At 48.0% G+C, this 17428-nt stretch overlaps 1 protein-coding gene across 1 annotated transcript in view; it reads left to right on the top strand.

Moving 5' to 3' along the window:
• Positions 1 to 17428, top strand: part of ttc6 (tetratricopeptide repeat domain 6) — a 554053-nt gene that overhangs the window by 428238 nt on the left and 108387 nt on the right. The window contains exons 27-28 of the mRNA XM_072488749.1: positions 4050 to 4123; positions 11737 to 11947. Of these exons, the coding sequence (XP_072344850.1) occupies positions 4050 to 4123; positions 11737 to 11947 (285 nt within the window). The remainder of the gene's footprint in view (positions 1 to 4049; positions 4124 to 11736; positions 11948 to 17428) is intronic.

The raw sequence follows: 17428 nt of genomic DNA, 5'->3' as shown, positions 1-17428 counted from the left end.
TATTAGAACATAGAACAGTAGAGCACAGTATAGGCCCTTCGGCCCACACGATGTTGTGCTGACCACTCATCCTAATCTAAGATCTACCTAACACCCACCCTTCAATTTACTGCTGTCCATGTGCCTGTCCAAAAGTCGCTTAAATGTCCCTCATGACTCTGACTCCACCACTTCCACTGGCAGTGCATTCCACTCACCCACCACTCTTTGTGTAAAGAACCGACCTCTGACATCTCCCCATACCTTCCTCCAATCACCTTAAAATTATGTCCCCTCGTGACAGCCATTTCCACCCTGGGGAAAAGTCTCTGGCTAGCCACTCTATCCATGCCTCTCATCACCTTGTACATCTCTGTCATGTCACCTCTCTGCCTGCTTTGCTCCAGTGAGAATAGCCCTAGCTCCCTCAACCTTTCTTCATAAGGCATGCCCTCCAGTCCAGGCAGCAGCTGTTAAATCTCTTCTGCATCCTCTCAAAAGCATCCACATCCTTCCAATAATGAGGCGACCAGAACTGGACACAATATTCCAAGTGTGGTCTAACCAGCGTTTTATAAAGCTGCAGCAAAACCTCGGGCTCTTAAGCTCAATCCCCCTGTTAATGAAAGCCAACACACCATACACCTTCTTAACAACCCTATCAACCTGGGTGGCAACTTTGAGAGATCTCTGTACGTGGACCCCAAGATCCCTCTGTTCCTCCATACTTACAGGGTTGCCTTTAACCCTGTATTCAGCATTCAAATTCGACGTTCCAAAATGAATCACTTCACATTTATCTAGGTGAATTCCATCTGCCACTTCTCAGCCCAGCTCTGCATCCTGTCAATGTCCTGTTGTAACCTGCAACAGCCCTCGATACTATCTACAACTCCACCACCTTTGTGTCATCGGCTAACTTCCTCATCCAAATCATTTATAAAAACCAAAAAGAGCAGAGGTCCCAGAACAGATCCCTACAGGACACCACTGGTCACCGACCTCCAGGCGGAATACTTCCAATCCACTATCACTCGCTGCCTTTTTTCGACCAGACAATTCTGTATCCAGACAGCCAAATTTCCCTGTATCCCATGCCCCCTGACTTTCTGAATGAGCCTACCATGGGGAACCTCATCTATTTAAATGAACCATTCAGCTCAGTTAAATATACATGAACTGGATTCTCCGGGCGCCCGGAAACTAACGGCCTCCCTAGTAAGGCCTCAACTGCGCACCATTTAGTCCAGGTCCACACAAACGTGGGCCAGGCATAAATACACCTGGGTTTCTCCCAGGCCATTGGAGTCAGGGACAAAGCAGGGTGGTCAGGAACAAAGCAGGGTGGTGCCCTGGCTCTCCCCCTGGCATCTGGGTACCTTGGAACTGCCAGCCTGGAACCTTGGCACTGCCAGGGTCACTGGATGGCACTACCAGGCTGGTAGGGTTCCAGGGTGGCAGTGTCGGGTGCCCAGGTGCCACTGCCAAGGGTCAGGCCCGGAGGAGGACCATGCCCATGAAAGGGGGTATGAAGGGTGGGGCGAAGAACGGGTATGAAGGGGCCTCATAAAAGGGTTAGAGTGGTTGAAGATAGGGACCCTGAAAGGGAGGGGGCCCTCCGCGACCCCATAGTGGGGTACCTTCAGTTGGCGAGGTGTGTGGTAATGCCCATGTATGCAGGGGGTGACATTGAGCGCACTTAGCAATCAGGGCACTATTTCAAATGTCGGCCTGATCTCTGAGATCCAATTGCTTTTCTAATTGGAGGGCTGTGACCAGTGGTGTTCCACAGGGATCAGTGCTGGGACCTTTGCTCTTTGTAGTATATATAAATGATTTGGAGGAAAATGTGACTGGTCTGATTAGTAAGTTTGCAGACGACACAAAGGTTGGTGGAATTGCGGATAGCGATGAGGACTGTCTGAGGATACAGCAGGATTTAGATTGTCTGGAGACTTGGGCGGAGAGATGGCAGATGGAGTTTAACCTGGACAAATGTGAGGTAATGCATTTTGGAAGGGCTAATGCAGGTAGGGAATATACAGTGAATGGTAGAACCCTCAAGAGTATTGAAAGTCAAAGAGATCTAGGAGTACAGGTCCACAGATCACTGAAAGGGGCTACACAGGTGGAGAAGGTAGTCAAGAAGGCATACGGCATGCTTGCCTTCATTGGCCGGGGCATTGAGTATAAGAATTGGCAAGTCATGTTGCAGCTGTATAGAACCTTAGTTAGGCCACACTTGGAGTATAGTGTTCAATTCTGGTCGCCACACTACCAGAAGGATGTGGAGGCTTTAGAGAGGGTGCAGAAGAGATTTACCAGAATGTTGCCTGGTATGGAGGGCATAAGCTATGAGGAGCGATTGAATAAACTCGGTTTGTTCTCACTGGAACGAAGGAGGTTGAGGGGCGACCTGATAGAGGTATACAAAATTATGAGGGGCATAGACAGAGTGGATAGTCAGAGGCTTTTCCCCAGGGTAGAGGGGTCAATTACTAGGGGGCATAGGTTTAAGGTGAGAGGGGCAAAGTTTAGAGTAGATGTACGAGGCAAGTTTTTTACGCAGAGGGTAGTGGGTGCCTGGAACTCACTACCGGAGGAGGTAGTGGAGGCAGGGACGATAGGGACATTTAAGGGGCATCTTGACAAATATATGAATAGGATGGGAATAGAAAGATACGGACCCAGGAAGTGTAGAAGATTGTAGTTTAGTCGGGCAGTATGGTCGGCACGGGCTTGGAGGGCCGAAGGGCCTGTTCCTGTGCTGTACATTTCTTTGTTCTTTGTTCTTGTTCTTTGAGAAGCTGGTCTTGCCAGCGAGTTCCGCTCCCCATGGAAAATGATTATGGGCGTGATCAAATGGCCACTCTGCACCAGAAAAGCAGTGTGCCAAGACCCAGTGTGGCCGAGAGAAGCCGGAAGACCCTGTTCCCAGGATCTACCTGGCTCACAACACTTTGCAAGATCTAACGCAATCTCGTGAGACGTTGCTATGTCAATCCCGCCCATTGTGGGCAGGATCACTTCTTGGCAAATCTACATATTGGGAAGACAGACTGCTAATCTAATTTTAATGTGCAGATTCCCAAGGCACCAGAGGTGCTGGGATCTTCTATCCGCTTCGCCTCAGAGACCTCAGGGCGAGCGCTGTTCAGCTCTGGTCTCCACAAATGGGGTCCAGATAGAATGGCACTCAGGAGTTCTCCCAGGGGATTGGAGGCCCCTCAGGTGCATGCCCTTTTGGTAGGGTGCTACCCTGGCACTGCTGGTGCCACCTGGGCACCGTGGCATTGCCACATGGGTGCCAGCCTGGCACTGCAAACTAGAAGGCACACTGCCAAAGTACCATGTTGGCACTGCTAAGGTGCCAATAGGCATCTTTTTCACAGTGGCGATCAGGCTGGTGGGTGCTCTGTGCGGGTGTTGGTGGGGGGGCGGTTGGGCTCCAGAGATTGGGGCGCTCCTCAGTGCACAAATGGGGCTATGTGTGGCCTCGTGCGAGTGCTGGGAAACACGCGGCTAAACACGGTCACTGTGGGACTTTATTCCTATTTAGTTAAATCCCACTCTAATCCCACCCGAAGTGTGTTTGAATACCAGTCTGGATGGCACCCAAAATGCTGGTGGGAAACACCTCCTCAAACTCGCCCAAAAAGCTGGCAGGAAACATCTCGTCAAACTCGCCCAAACCTTTTTGGTTGAATTCAATCCAGAGCATCGGTTGTCTATTGAGGTCTTATTTAGTTGATGTTGATTTTAGTTTGTTACAGTAAAAGTCTTCAAACATGTCATCTTGTTGTGTGATTCCTTTTAAGTTGGCCACAAGAAATCCAAATCTGTTTTTAAATGTTATCAGCCTCCACAGGGATCATAACAATATTTTTTCTATGGATGTCTACAATCCCAAACTATTAGTGCCAGAAGAGCAAATAAAAACAAGTCTACAAATGTATCCAATGGAAGCAACAGACAACTCAATGGGACATTTTACTGCAGACTGATCATGTGTTTCTGGAATGTACTCGCTGGAACATTAAACACACGATTTTACATTTTTTCACTTGCAGGATTTTCAAGCAGCGACTGTTGAAGAACCAGAAAATGCTCACATTCATCATGCTGTGGCAATCTGCTGCCATAAGTAAGTGACAAGTCATTTTATAACAGCTGTTTGTGCAATTTCTCTGAGATTTCCAACCCAGTGGAAATTGTCAGGAAATAGTTGAAACTGGTAGCATGAAGCAAGATTTTGAAAATGACTTTCTTTTGAGGATAGAAAAAAAAAAATTTCCTCATAGGCTGAATACTGGAGACGGGCAGAACTTACTGCCATCAAAACAAGATGACATGTTTGTGGAGCAAGAACTCCAAATTCTGTGAAAATGAGGAATTCAGCACTAACATTCCGAAGCATTTATTTCAACTTCTTCCTCCAACCTTTCCAAGCTCACCAACTTCACTCCCACTAATCCACACTTGTAATCCAGCCGATCCTTGTTTATAATACCAATAATTTAATGTTTCGGGCAGCACGGTAGAATAGTGGGTAGCACAGTTGCTTTGCAGCTCCAGGGTCCCAGGTTCGATTCCCGGCTGGGTCACTGTCTGTCCGGAGTTTGCACGTTCTCCCCGTGTCTCCGTAGTTTCCTCCAGGTGCTCCGGTTTCCACCCAAAGTCCAAAGATGTGCAGGTTAGGTGGATTGGCCATGCTAAATTGCCCTTAGTGTCCAAAAAGGATAAGTGGGGGTTACTGGGTTATGGGGTTAGGATATGTACATGGGCTTGAATAGGGTGCTCTTTGTAAGGGTGTAAGGGTGCTCTTTGTAAGACTTGATAGGCTGAATAGCCTCCCTCTGCACTGTAAATTCTATGATTCTATGTTTAAATCCAGCTATAGAATAAAAATCCACTGGCTCCCATACAAGGATGATTAGACATTTTCTAACTAACAAATGACAAAGTTATTGGTTTGAATTTTTTGGATGGTGGGAGTCATTAAGTAGTCACTTAAGGTCCTTAAATGGGGCAAGGGCAGATTTCCCCCCCCCCCCAAGCAGCTCAAAAGCTGGCAAAGGGAGCATGAAGTTGAGGCCATTGCGCATGTTGAACCTGCAAGAAGCCCTTAATGACATCATAATTAATTTAGATATATAGGGAGCGATTTTGAGTCCACACTCTCCGTGATACTCTGGCGTGGTTGGGATTTGCAATTTTCACCCCCTCCCCCTCCCAGTGCAGGAGTGCGAAGCGTGCCATGGAGGCCCAGGAACATAATAACATAATTCTATTACATTAGAATGTAATTAGCGAGGACTTACCACAGACCTTCCCCCTCATGGAATATTCACCAGGCGCCTGCGTGACATCATGGTGCCATCATTTACAACAAGTCTACGAAAGCATGAACCTGGCAACCTCGGCTCTGGGGGGCATATCAGAGGTAATCCATGATTCCCATGGCTCTTAACTGTTCACAGTGCATGGTGAATCAGGCTATCATCACGATCCAGTTACAGGTCATGATGGGGTGTGTCTTTGAGGTGACCTGAGAGGATGCAGACCACTCCATGCATCAACTCAATAGGCCTGTCATCTAACGCAAGGAGTGGAAGGGCTGGGTTGGGGAATAGCCGTGAGAAATGTGTCAGTGAGACTCTAGTGTTCAGTCCCGTATCTTGGTGGAGTTGAGGGGGACCGGCAAAGGGTCTCCCAATGTCAGTCTTCATATCTACAGATGTCAGAGCCACAGTCCTGGAGAAAGCTGCATCTGTCCCATGGGACAGTGGACTACCTTTCCCAGGTCCTGCAAGTGAGGCTCGTAAAGTCACTGCCGCTCTGAACGTCTATGTGAGTGGCTCGTTTCAGATCAGCACCGATGATATATGTGGCATCTTCCAGTCAGCCGCTCACCTTCGGGTCGGGAGGTGACATAGGCCATTTATGTGGGGGCCCACGTGTATATTAACTTAAACAGGGACCGATAGAGCCAGGACAGCAGGGCCATGGCTTTGCCCGCTTTGCTGACATGCCCCAGGCTAAGTGTGAGATAGACTGCACACATGTGGCCCTGCACTGTCCATTGCATCATACGATGCAATTTATGAACCATAAGGGATTGCATTCCATCAACATGCAGACTGTCTGTGACTACACAATGAGAATTATGCAGGTGTGCCCCCGTTTCCCGGGGAGTGTACATCTTGGGTTGCTCGCAGATCCCAGATGACTTTTGAGGGACAGCAGCCTTTGGAGGGATGGCTCCTCTGGGACAAGGAGTAGCAATAAGGAGGTGGCTGATGATGCTGGTGTGGAGGCCACAAGCTGAGGCGAAGACTCGCTACAACGAGGCTTATGCTTCAACTCACTTGCTGGTCGAGTAGGTGATTGGACAGCTGAAGATGCAGTTCCAGTGCCTGGACTGGTCGGGGAGTGCCCTCCAGTACTGGCACCAGAGGGGGTCCTGCATAATTGTGGTCTACTACGCTCTCCACAACTTGCCACTGCAGAGGAGAGGCCACCTGGAACAGGAGAAGATGGAGGAGTGCCACTTCTCCTCTGATGAAGAGGAGGTTGAAGAGGGTGGCGAGGGGCAACCTCCAAAGGACGAGGAGGAGGTAGTATCTCGGGCCAGGGCTTGCCTGTGCTGCGGGCTAGGGATGCCCTCATAGCCTCTAGGTTTGGGAAGAGTAGGACTAGGGGTGAAGAGATTTCCAACCATGGAAATTGTGATAGCATCATTAGTGTGATGCCAGCGATAGGTTTTAATGATGGTGCCCGATTCCATGGGCAGGAAGCTAAAGCCAATGGCTGGACCCTGCAAGAGAACAATGATGACTTGCATTGAAGACAGAGCGATGCTCCTCTCTTCCTCAGCCATATGCCTGACTTCTGCCTCAGAGTGCTGAATGCATTCTGCCATGGAACAGACATCATGGGCTTTAGAGATGCGGGATGAACTCTCATCTGCCCCCTTCGAGTTCAGTGATCCTGTTGTGCTCCTCCAACTAACCTCCAGAGTATGTCAGCCTCTCTACACTGTCATCCTCATCACTGGAGAAGACTGGCTGCAATGAGAGGTCACCTTGGATGTGCGAGGAGTGGGTGGTGCATCTTCATCATAATCATCTTGCACTGCTGCCCTGTCCTCTTCTGGAGGGTGCTGGCACTCACCAAGACGACTATTATCTCCCGGACAGGGGTGGAAAACCTGTTGGTGGGACACCTCACAGATTGTGGGTACACAACTTCCCAGATTGCGGGTTCAGAACTTCCCGCCTCTGCTGCACACCACCCAGGGGTCTGGTCAGGGGTCCCTCCATGAAATGCAGTGCTGGCTTTCCTGCTGCCACCCCCTCATGGATCTGGAACAAAAGCTGGGCAGGCATTTTAGAGCTCCCTAGTGGTTGCAGGGATTAGGTTTCCCTGGGGTGAGCGAATTAATGGGAGGATACCAAGAGCATGGTGCGATTCACCTGGGGAAAACAACTTTTCTTTGAAAATAAAAGCAAATTACTGCGGATGCTGGAATCTGAAATAAAAGAGAAAATGCTGGGATATCTCAGCAGGTCTAAAAGAGCTAACGTTTCAAGTCCAATAACTCGTTGACAAAGCTAACAGACAGAGAAAGGGGGAGATATTTATACTGTGGAGTGAGAATGAAAGATGAGTCAGAGCCACAGAAACTCAGGGAAACGGAGTGCTAACAGCCACAGAAACCGAGGGGAAAGAGTGCTAATGGCAGACCCCAGAGAGAACAAAAGGTGTGAGCGGCCAAACAGCAGAGAAACTAACATCAGAGGCTAAGTGACAGATGTAGAAGTGGGGGCGGGGAAGGGGGAAGCAAAGAGGGGAAAGGGTAAGGGAAGGTGGATAAGATGGGGGGGGGGGCGGATTTTAAGAAAGTCAAGAAAGAAAGAAATGGTAAAAGACAGTTGAAATGAAATGGAATGAAAACAAATGGGTCGAGGTGGGGTAGAGCTAATCATCTGAAGTTGTTGAATTCAATGTTGAGACCGAAAGGCTGTAGCGTACCTAACCGGAAGATTAGATGTTGTTCCTCCAGTTTGCGTTGAGCTTCACTGGAACATTGCTGCAGGCCAAGGACAGACTTGTGGGCATGGGAGCAGGGTATTTTGTAAAAATGGCAAGCAACGGGAAGGTCAGGGTCCTGAATGCGCACAGACCGAAGGTGCTCAGCAAAGCGATCACCCAGTCTGTGTTTGGTCTCTCCTATACAGAGGAGACCACATTGGGAGCAGTGAATGCAATAGAACAGATTGGAAGATGTTCAAGTGAAATGCTGTTTAACCTGGAATGACTGTTTTGGGCCTGGGATGTTAAGCATGGAAGAGGTAAAGGGGCAGATTTTCTTTGAAAATCTCTAGTTTTCTCATCGGCCCTGACACATTGCTATTTTCTTGCTGAGGTTCTGTCCATACGATTGAATTATCAGTTAGCCTACATATGACTGCAATGGCTACGAAGACTTCTGCAGACTGATAACACGGTGGCGGCTTGTGGAAAAAACATAGTGGCAGCTTGTGAAAAAACACAGGACCTTGCAGAAGGTTCAGCCAACACTACTCCCAAAACGCTCCCCTACTGAAACCTCAACCACCTGTCCATGCTCATTCGCAAATACCAGGTCCAGTACTGCCCCTTCCCTGGTTGAACTATCTACATATTGCATCAAGAAGGCTTCCTGGACACATCTTACAAACTCTGTCCCATCCAAGCCCCTAGCACTAAGTGAATCCCAGTCAATATAGGGGAAGTTAAAATCCCCTACCACAGCAATCCTGTTTCTTTTGCACCTATCCAAAATCTCTCTACCTATCTGCTCCTCTATCTTCCGCTGTCAGTTGGGGGGCCTACAATAAACCCCCAACATTGTGATTGCCCCCTTCCTGTTCCTGAGCTCTACCCCGATTGCCTCATTGTATGAACCCTCCAAGGTGTCCTCCCACAGTATGGCTATAATATTCTCCTTAACTAGCAATGTTACTCCCCCCACCTCCTTTACATCCCCTTCCATCTCTCCTGAAGCATCTATAATCCTCCAAAGTTCAGCTTCCAATCCTGCCCTCCCTTTAACCACGTTTCTGTGATAGCCAAAACACAACACTACTAATAAGTGCTCGAAGTTCATCTGCGTTACCCGCTATACATCTGGCATTGAAACATATACACTTCAGGGCACTACATTTGAGCAGACAGGGTGATGTTGTTGTTCTCTTATTTTTGTTCTCTATTTCCCCTTCAGTTATTATACATTCTAAGCTAACACTCTGGTTCCCACCCCCCTGCCATGTTAGTTTAAATCCTCCCGAGTGACTCCAGGAAACCTCCAAGCCAGGATATTGGTGCCCCTCCAGTTTAGATGCAACCTGTCCTTCTTGTCCAGGTCCCACCTGCCCCGGAAGAGATCTCAATGGTCCAGAAATCTGAAACCCTCCCTCTTACACCACCAGTTTAGCCACGTGTTTAGCTGTACCATCCTCCTATTTCTAGCCTAACATGGCACAGGGAGATACAACCCTAGAGCTTTTTAGCTTATTACCTAACTCCCTGAACTCCTTCTGCAGGACCTCATTGCTCTTCCTGCCTATGTCGTTAGTACCTATGTGTACTACGACCTCTGGCTGTTCACCCTCCCCTTCAGGATGTCCCGTGTTCATTCAGAGACATCCTTGACCCTGGCACCGGGGAGACAACATGTCATTCTGGAGTCTCTTTCACGTCCACAGAAGCGCCTATCTGTGCCCCTTACTATAGAGTCCTCTGTAACTATCGTTCTCTGCACATTGCCCTCCCCTGCTGAGCAACAGAGCCAGTTGTGGTGCCACTGTTCTGGTTGCTGTTGTTTTCCCCGATAAGCTATCCCCCCCCCCCCCCAACAGTATGCAAAACTATATACTTGTTAGAGAGGGGCAGTCACATGCGATTCCTGCACTGACTGCCTGCCCTTTCTAGCGGTATAGTCCTTTTGGAGTCAGTTGCAAGTTAATAACTGACTCTTGGGGCCTCAACCTCAAAGGAATTTTACACTCATTTTCAAAATCTGAAGCTTCTCCTCAAATTTGCCAGTACTTTCCTGCATATAATACACATGGGCTTTCCACCCTTATTTGCATTGGCACAATTGACAAAACCGTACCTCAAGAAATCATCTTTGTATTACTTTGTTCCGGATTTAACTTTCTTCTTTGTAGGTTGTTATCCAGAGGCCGTACCAGAGATAACATTAGCACTGCACTGTCCTGCCCTGGACTATTTTGAGCAGCTCTCTGCAGCAGATTCAGATGTGAGATCCTGGCAGTAGGTACTCTGCCTATTTGGGTCTTTGGTCATCTCTTTCTTGTAGCAAAACAATTCATTTTCCCCAATTCTCCTGTCTTGCTTGCTAGCAGCTAGAAAATGGAAGATGCTCACCTTGATTTTGTGGAGCTGGAATAAAATCACATACATACAGGATGCTTGAGGTCAAGTGTAAGTGCTGAAGCTTATGGTTGGAAGATTGCATGCAGCCATATTTTGTGCTCATTTAAAAGTCAGCCGCAACCGCCATTCTCAATAAAAATGGCAGTAGCGGTCGTTGGACGCTTCTCTCATGATCGGGACCACTGCGGAATGCTGCAACCAATCGCACCATGACCTTCCCGATACCCATCTGCAGGTCATGACTCTCGCTTTGAAAAACACTGCAATATGCTGCTGCTGACCTCAATGGCAATGACAGTGGCTCCTATTTATTAAAAGTTGCCTGCATCAGTGTTGCAAGGTCTTCAGCAGCACCATGCTATTTTGATGGTTCAGCAAGTGTACATACCCCTCCCACGTTCAGGAGCAGCCTGCCACGGAGGCTCTTCAACTGGTGTCCCTGCTCGAGAGTGGCTAACAGAAGCTTTTCTGAAGGCTTGGACATGTTCTGCTGGGACATATCATGTCATTGAACCTTTACCGGCAGTTCATCTGACCTTTTTGCACCACTCTTTCCCCTGTTAGCTGTGTTAATTATCTCCAACCAGCTAAGCTTGGTCTGGGATTGCCTCTTCCTGCCTCGAGAGGACCACTTTCCCTTCTCGCTCAGCCTCCACCATGATCTCCAGATCTACATCAGAGAATCAAGGGTCTGCCTTGCCGTGATACGAGGCCTCTGGTTTTCCAGAGACATTCAAGGTTACACTCAATTAAATCTTATAAACTAAAACTACAGGAATGGCTGCTGTGGTGTGTTTATATTGGCCAAGAGTGGAGTCGGTTGTAGCTCTATTACTGCTGGCCATCAAATCCACCTCCAAGCAAATGAAAAGAACATGGCTATAAAACTCAGTGCCGGTGACTGTTTCTCCCCATCAGCATCCCTCCCTCTCACCCAGCCTGGGCAGGGTATGGAGCATGAAAACATGCCACAGTGATAGATTTTCACATTTCTGCCTGACGTAAAGCCACCTTTTGTGAAATCAGTGAAAATATAGTTTGTGCAGTTGTTATAGCTGACAGCTGATCACCAACTCCATTATTATGCTTTGGTAGTAAGAAGAAAATCTACTCCATTAGCAATACAAAAGTGAAAAGGTTTAATTGATTAATAGTTCAGTAGTATTGACTGGTTTTAGTCTTATGTTTCTGAAAGGTTTACACTGTTGCTCCACATGCCAATTTTACAAGCTCATTGGAACTTTACATCATTTCTGTTTAATGTGTTACATTGAATACAATTGTAGCTGTAGCTCTTTTTTATATGTGTTTCAGACTTCTCTATTTAGAAGAAGCTGTAAAGGGCTTCAGCCAAGCAGTGAAATTGGACCCATTTTTTGTGAATGCGTATAATGGACGTGGAAATGTATATATGGACTCTGTTCATGGAGCTGGAATAAAGCAAGCTCAAAAAGACTTTGTTCGAGCACTTCATTTAAATCCTAAATCTCTGAATACTAGACTCAATCTGGGATACAACTTTCAGGTGAGGAGTATTCCTGTGCTTCTTTATTATTCATTCAGTGATATTGTTCTAATCTGTATCAGTTCTCTGGTATTGAAGATGCTGGGAACTGTATAATGTTAAGAGTTGGGGAAAATTAAGATGAAAAACAAAGTAAAATGGAGTTGATAAGAGGCAGGCCCCTGGAGAAATGATGAGATATGAATTTGTGCATCAGTGGAAAGTATTTTATATATGTGGATAGAGGGGCCTGGAGGTGATAACTTCAGAATGGGCAGATAAGGAAATTGACATTTACCTGCCAAAAGCCAACCCCATGAAAGAAATAGTATAACTGTAGAACACCAACTAAGATAAGGAAAGAGACAGCTAACATCAGAACTGCAGTAGTTGCAGAAAAAGTCTCCCGAAAGAAGCACCGTTGCTGAACCTGAAGACTATTTCCCCAGCCATGGCCACCTGAACCTAGTTGTGGCAACTATTTGCTAGATTTAGCTGATAGAATTACTTAGAATTACTTAATATTGAATGTTGTTTGTGAAACGGGTGTCTCAAAAATCAGCCAAGGTAGTTTTGGGGACCAAGGGATAGTTTCATGTAACATTGTGTATTGTAAGGGTCCTTCCTGTTTGTTCCCCCTTTTATTTATTTTTGCCATTACATTTTTGATCCACAGACAAGCGTCTTTAAGATAGCCTGTATATTTAATTCAAACAGAACGTTGTGTTGTTTCAAGCTGGTGATTGCAGACTGCCTGACATCAGTGATGACATGGGGCGAAATTCTCCGTAATCGGCGCGATGTCCGCCAACCGGCGCCAAAAATGGCGCAAATCAGTCGGGCATCGCGCCGCCCCAAAGGTGCGGAATCCTCTGCATCTTGGGGGGCCGAGCCGTAACCTTGAGGGGCTAGGCCCGCGCCGGACTGATTTCCGCCCCGCCAGCTGGCGGAAAAGGCCTTTGGTGCCCCGCCAGCTGGCACGAAAATGACATCTCTGGGCGGCGCATGCGCGGGAGCGTTAGTGGCCGCTCACGGCATCCCCGCGCATGCGCAGTGGAGGGGGTCTCTTCCGCCTCCGCCATGGCGAAGGCGGAAGGAAAAGAGTGCCCCCACGGCACAGGCCCGCCAGCGGATCGGTGGGCCCCGATCGCGGGCCAGGCCACCGTGGGGGCACCCCCCGGGGCCAGATCGCCCCGCGCCCCCCCCCCCAGGACCCCGGAGCCCGCCCACACCGCCTTGTCCCGCCGGTAAGAGAGGTGGTTTAATCCACGCCGGCGGGACAGGCATCCTAGCAGCGGGTCTTCGGCCCATCGGCGCGGCGCGATTCCCACCCCCGCCGAATCTCCGGTGCCGGAGAATTCGGCAACCGGCGGGGCCGGGATTCACGCCAGCCCCCGGCGATTCTCCGACCCGGCGGGGGGGGTCGGAGAATCTCGCCCATGGTTTGATTGATTTGACTGGTGGACAATGAATTGGCAAAAGTGGGTGCTCTGCCTGGCAACAGGTCTGATTCACTAGAATGTTTTCAAAGTCAAAGTCACAAGGTTCCAGTTTGGTTTCACTTTTGATTTGGCAGCCTGGGTGGAGGGTGCTCTCCAAAATAATCTAGCTAATCCTCTTCAGAAAGCCATGGGGGGCTGACTCACTCGCCGGCAAGTCTGGGTGTCATTCCCTTGAGGCTATAGGGGCTTGACGTCAAACCACAAGCTGGAAGCAAGGTTTGGTGTGAAATAAAGTGTCTATACAGAAAGATATGTGCCCGAATGTCAACCTCGAGCTGAAGTCCAGGTTGATAAGAACTAAAGTGACTCTCCAGAAGGCCTGCTGCCTGTGAGTTCTGAATTTTCTAGCCTTTGGGACTCTGAATGAATGATTCTGCAAAGAAGACCATTAGCAGTTTCTTGCCATCCCATTAAAAGGCACATTTAATGGGGTGTTTCTTGGTGCCTGCAGTGCTGAGAAACATCTCACTATTCAACGACACTGCTGTTTCTTTGGCCTCTGGGAGATTCTTTCTGCCTCGTCGCAGATCAGGGAACTATTTTGGAAGGCTGTCCCAATCTCTCTCTTCCCCTCCCCACCCCACCCCGCGTGCCCTCAGCTCCCAACCTTGGGGAGGCCCCGGGGAAACCCCCCAGTAAGGCCTCCCCAGGGCCTGATCCCTGGCAGTGCCAACTTGGCACCCGGCACAGGGAGTGTCAGGGTACCACTCTGCCCTGTCCCTGACCACCCGGGGTTTCTAATGGCCTGGCGGGACCCCCCAGGTGCAGTTACGCCTAGTCCACATTTGTGTATACTAGTACTAAATGGTGCCGTGCCAAGGTTTCACAGGCGCGGCCGTCGAGTCCCAGGCACTGGGTGAATCCAACAAATGTATATTTAAATGCGCCACTCCGTCCATGCTCTGTGCCACTCCTTTGAATGTCGCGAGGCGTTTTGAGCATCGAGAATCTAGTGAGAGAGCTCTCATGAGATTCAAAAGCCTCGTCCCAACACCAAGTTGGGGGTAACGTGGCCACTGAACCACTCCCAGTGACGTTCTCTAATTCCTTTGATAAAATAACCAGACAAATGAAATGGCCACAAGATATTTAGACACTGCTCTTACAGGGTACACTTAAAAGGTTGGACTAGTGAAGTTTATGTGTCTTTGTCGGAGGAAAAGCCTGAAGAGTATGATACAGTGAAGAAAGTTATACTTAGTTACATTTAGTGTCGGAGACTTACAGACTAAAGATTCTAAATGTAAGAAAACAGCCTGGGCAGACAGGGTATTAACAAAGTTATTTGATATGTGTGTGAGAGCATTAAAAATAGAAAATAACCTACGAGGCCCTCAGAGAAGTAATTCTGTTGAAAGAATGAATTTAAAGATTAATTACTTGCAGTGCTAAGAACTCTTGTAGAGGACCAAACTATAAAACTGCAAGACAAGCTGCAGAACTTTCTGATGACTATGAGTTGGTTGAGAGGTCAAAGCCTTTGGTTAGACAGAGTTTTAAATTGGAGAAAGATAGAAAATTGAAATGTACGGGAAAAGACAGTCAAGCAAGAGAGGGAGTGGTTGAAAATTCCATGGAGACTTGGCCGCAAAATAAAAAATGATGGTGCTGAGGGAATGAAAGTTATTAGCAAAGTTGGATGCTTTCATTGTACTAAACTGGGCCACACCAAATCATTATGCAGGGAATTCAATGCAAAGTTGGTTAAAGTTATAAATCTTAAGAAAGGAACTATTAAATTCCAAAGAAGAATCAGGTCATGGGCGTGATTCTCCGACCCCCGCCGGGTAGGGGGCGGCGTGAATCCCGCCCCCGCCGGCTGCCGAATTCTGCGGCGCCGGGGATTTGGCGGGGGCAGGAATTGCGCCGCGCTGGTCAGCGGCCGCTGGCTGCAGCCCCCCCCCAGCAATTCTCCAGCCTGCGAGGGGCCGAGTGGCCGCCCGTTTTCGGCCGGTCCCGCCGGCGTAAATAAGAGTAGGTACTTACCGGCGGGACCTGGTGGCGCGGGCGGCCTCCGAGGTCCTGGGGGGGGGGGGATCTGGCCCTGGGAGGTGCTCCCACGGTGGCCTGGCCCATGATCGGGGCCCACTGATCCGCTGGCGGGCCTGTGCCGTGGGGGTACTCTATTCCACCATGTCGGCTGCTGTGGTCCTATGCGATGGCCGACGCGGAGAAGATCCCTCCTGCACATGCACTGGGATGACGCCAGCACATGCTAGCGCTCCCACTCATGCGTCAACTCGCGCCAGCCGGCGTGACGCCAAGCTTCCCCGGCGCAAACCACTCCAGGGCAGGCCAAGCCCCTGAAGGTGCGGAGGATTCCGCACCTTTGGGGTGGCCCGACGCTGGAGTTGTTCACGCCACTCCTCGGCGCCGGCACCCCCCTCCGCGCCGGGTAGGGGAGAATCCCGCCCAACATGTCTCAATGGCTACCATCTGGTGGTCTTGACATTTATCATTATGAAGTGCTTCAAGTGGTTGGTCATGAGACACATCAACTCCATATTCCAGAATGCCTTGATCCACTTATTCTCACTACCATCAGGCAGTAGATACAAAAATTTGAGAACACGCACCAACAGATTAAAAAACACTTCTTGACTCACCCTTTTATGGACTGAACTGATCTCGCATCTTCTCTACCAAGTAGTGCTACACTATGTTTCACCCGGTGCCTGTGACTATGTATTTGCATATGTCCTATATTTTTCATGCTTGGAATGATCTGTCTGGACTATACCCAGAACAATACTTTTCAGTCTACCTCGGTACATGTGACAATAAAGCCAAATCCAAAAGGTGAGAAAGGAACTACTAAATGTGAAATTAGAGAACAAGAGAAGCTGATAAGGACTATGCACAGAAGAACCAACAATAAGGTTGAAAATGTGTTTACAAATTGTACAGGGGCAGAGTGACCAGCAGGTGGTTAATGTGTTTTGAATTTTTTATATGAAGGGAAGGGAAATTCTTCCCATGTGCATAAAATGGAATGGGGAAAGATACTAACATTTTAAGAAATAAAGGAGCGAGCCACTCCCTAATGCTGTGCGACAAAGACATTTGTTGTCCAGATAGAAGAACTTCTGGTCTGCAATATTCACAGAGAAACAAGAAAAAAATCCTTTGGTGAAAATAAGCTTGAATAGCTTGAAGACAGGAGAAGTGATTGTAGAAGTAGTAGACATTGCCAGTTGCAGGGATTCATGTCATCCGAGGGAATAATATAACTGGGTCACAGATACAAATGATGTCTATGGTGGTTGAAAAACTAGTAAAAAAAATACAGCTATAGAAAAATTGCATACAGTCCAGACCATCCCACGGTGTTTCCTGTTTGTGTAGTGATGAGGTCACAGGCACACAAGACAAGAGACGGAGGAGTTAAGAGCACAGAATAAGAAAAGCGAGTAAGGTTACCTGACAAGATCTTTCTTAAGCAGAATGAAGATGGAACAAACAAAGGGAAAGAAATTGATATGTTTAGTTCAGAGAGATTGATAGAATTACAGAGATTCTAAGGATAGCTCATGAAATTTTATTAGGGAGACATCGAGGAATAAAAAAAACACAAGCTAAGATACAGAAACAGTTTTACTGGCCAGAACGACATAAAGATGTCGGTAACTTTTGTCAAACAAGTTGAGTGATAGGGAAACCACAAGCTGCAATATAGCCATAACCTATAATCCCTATTCCTGCTTTCAAATAAACTTTTACAAGTGGACTGTGTAGGACCGTTGTCAGAAATGCGAAGTGGAAATCAAGACTTGTTAGCTATTATGGATATAGTCACCAGATTTCTTGAAGCCACACCATTAAGACCATTGCAGCTAATAAAGTGGTAGAATTAACAAAGTTCTTAAATAGATATGACTTACTGAAAGAGATATAATTAGATCAAGGGTCAAATTTCACCAGAATTATTTAAAGCGGTCATGAATAGACTGGATATAGGACGGTATAGATCATCAGTCTATCATCCAGAGTCACAGGGAGC

The sequence above is a fragment of the Scyliorhinus torazame genome, chromosome 2 (genome assembly GCF_047496885.1).
Source record: "Scyliorhinus torazame isolate Kashiwa2021f chromosome 2, sScyTor2.1, whole genome shotgun sequence".
In the NCBI taxonomy this organism is placed as follows: domain Eukaryota; kingdom Metazoa; phylum Chordata; class Chondrichthyes; order Carcharhiniformes; family Scyliorhinidae; genus Scyliorhinus; species Scyliorhinus torazame.
This window is presented reverse-complemented; position numbering and strand designations above follow the sequence as displayed.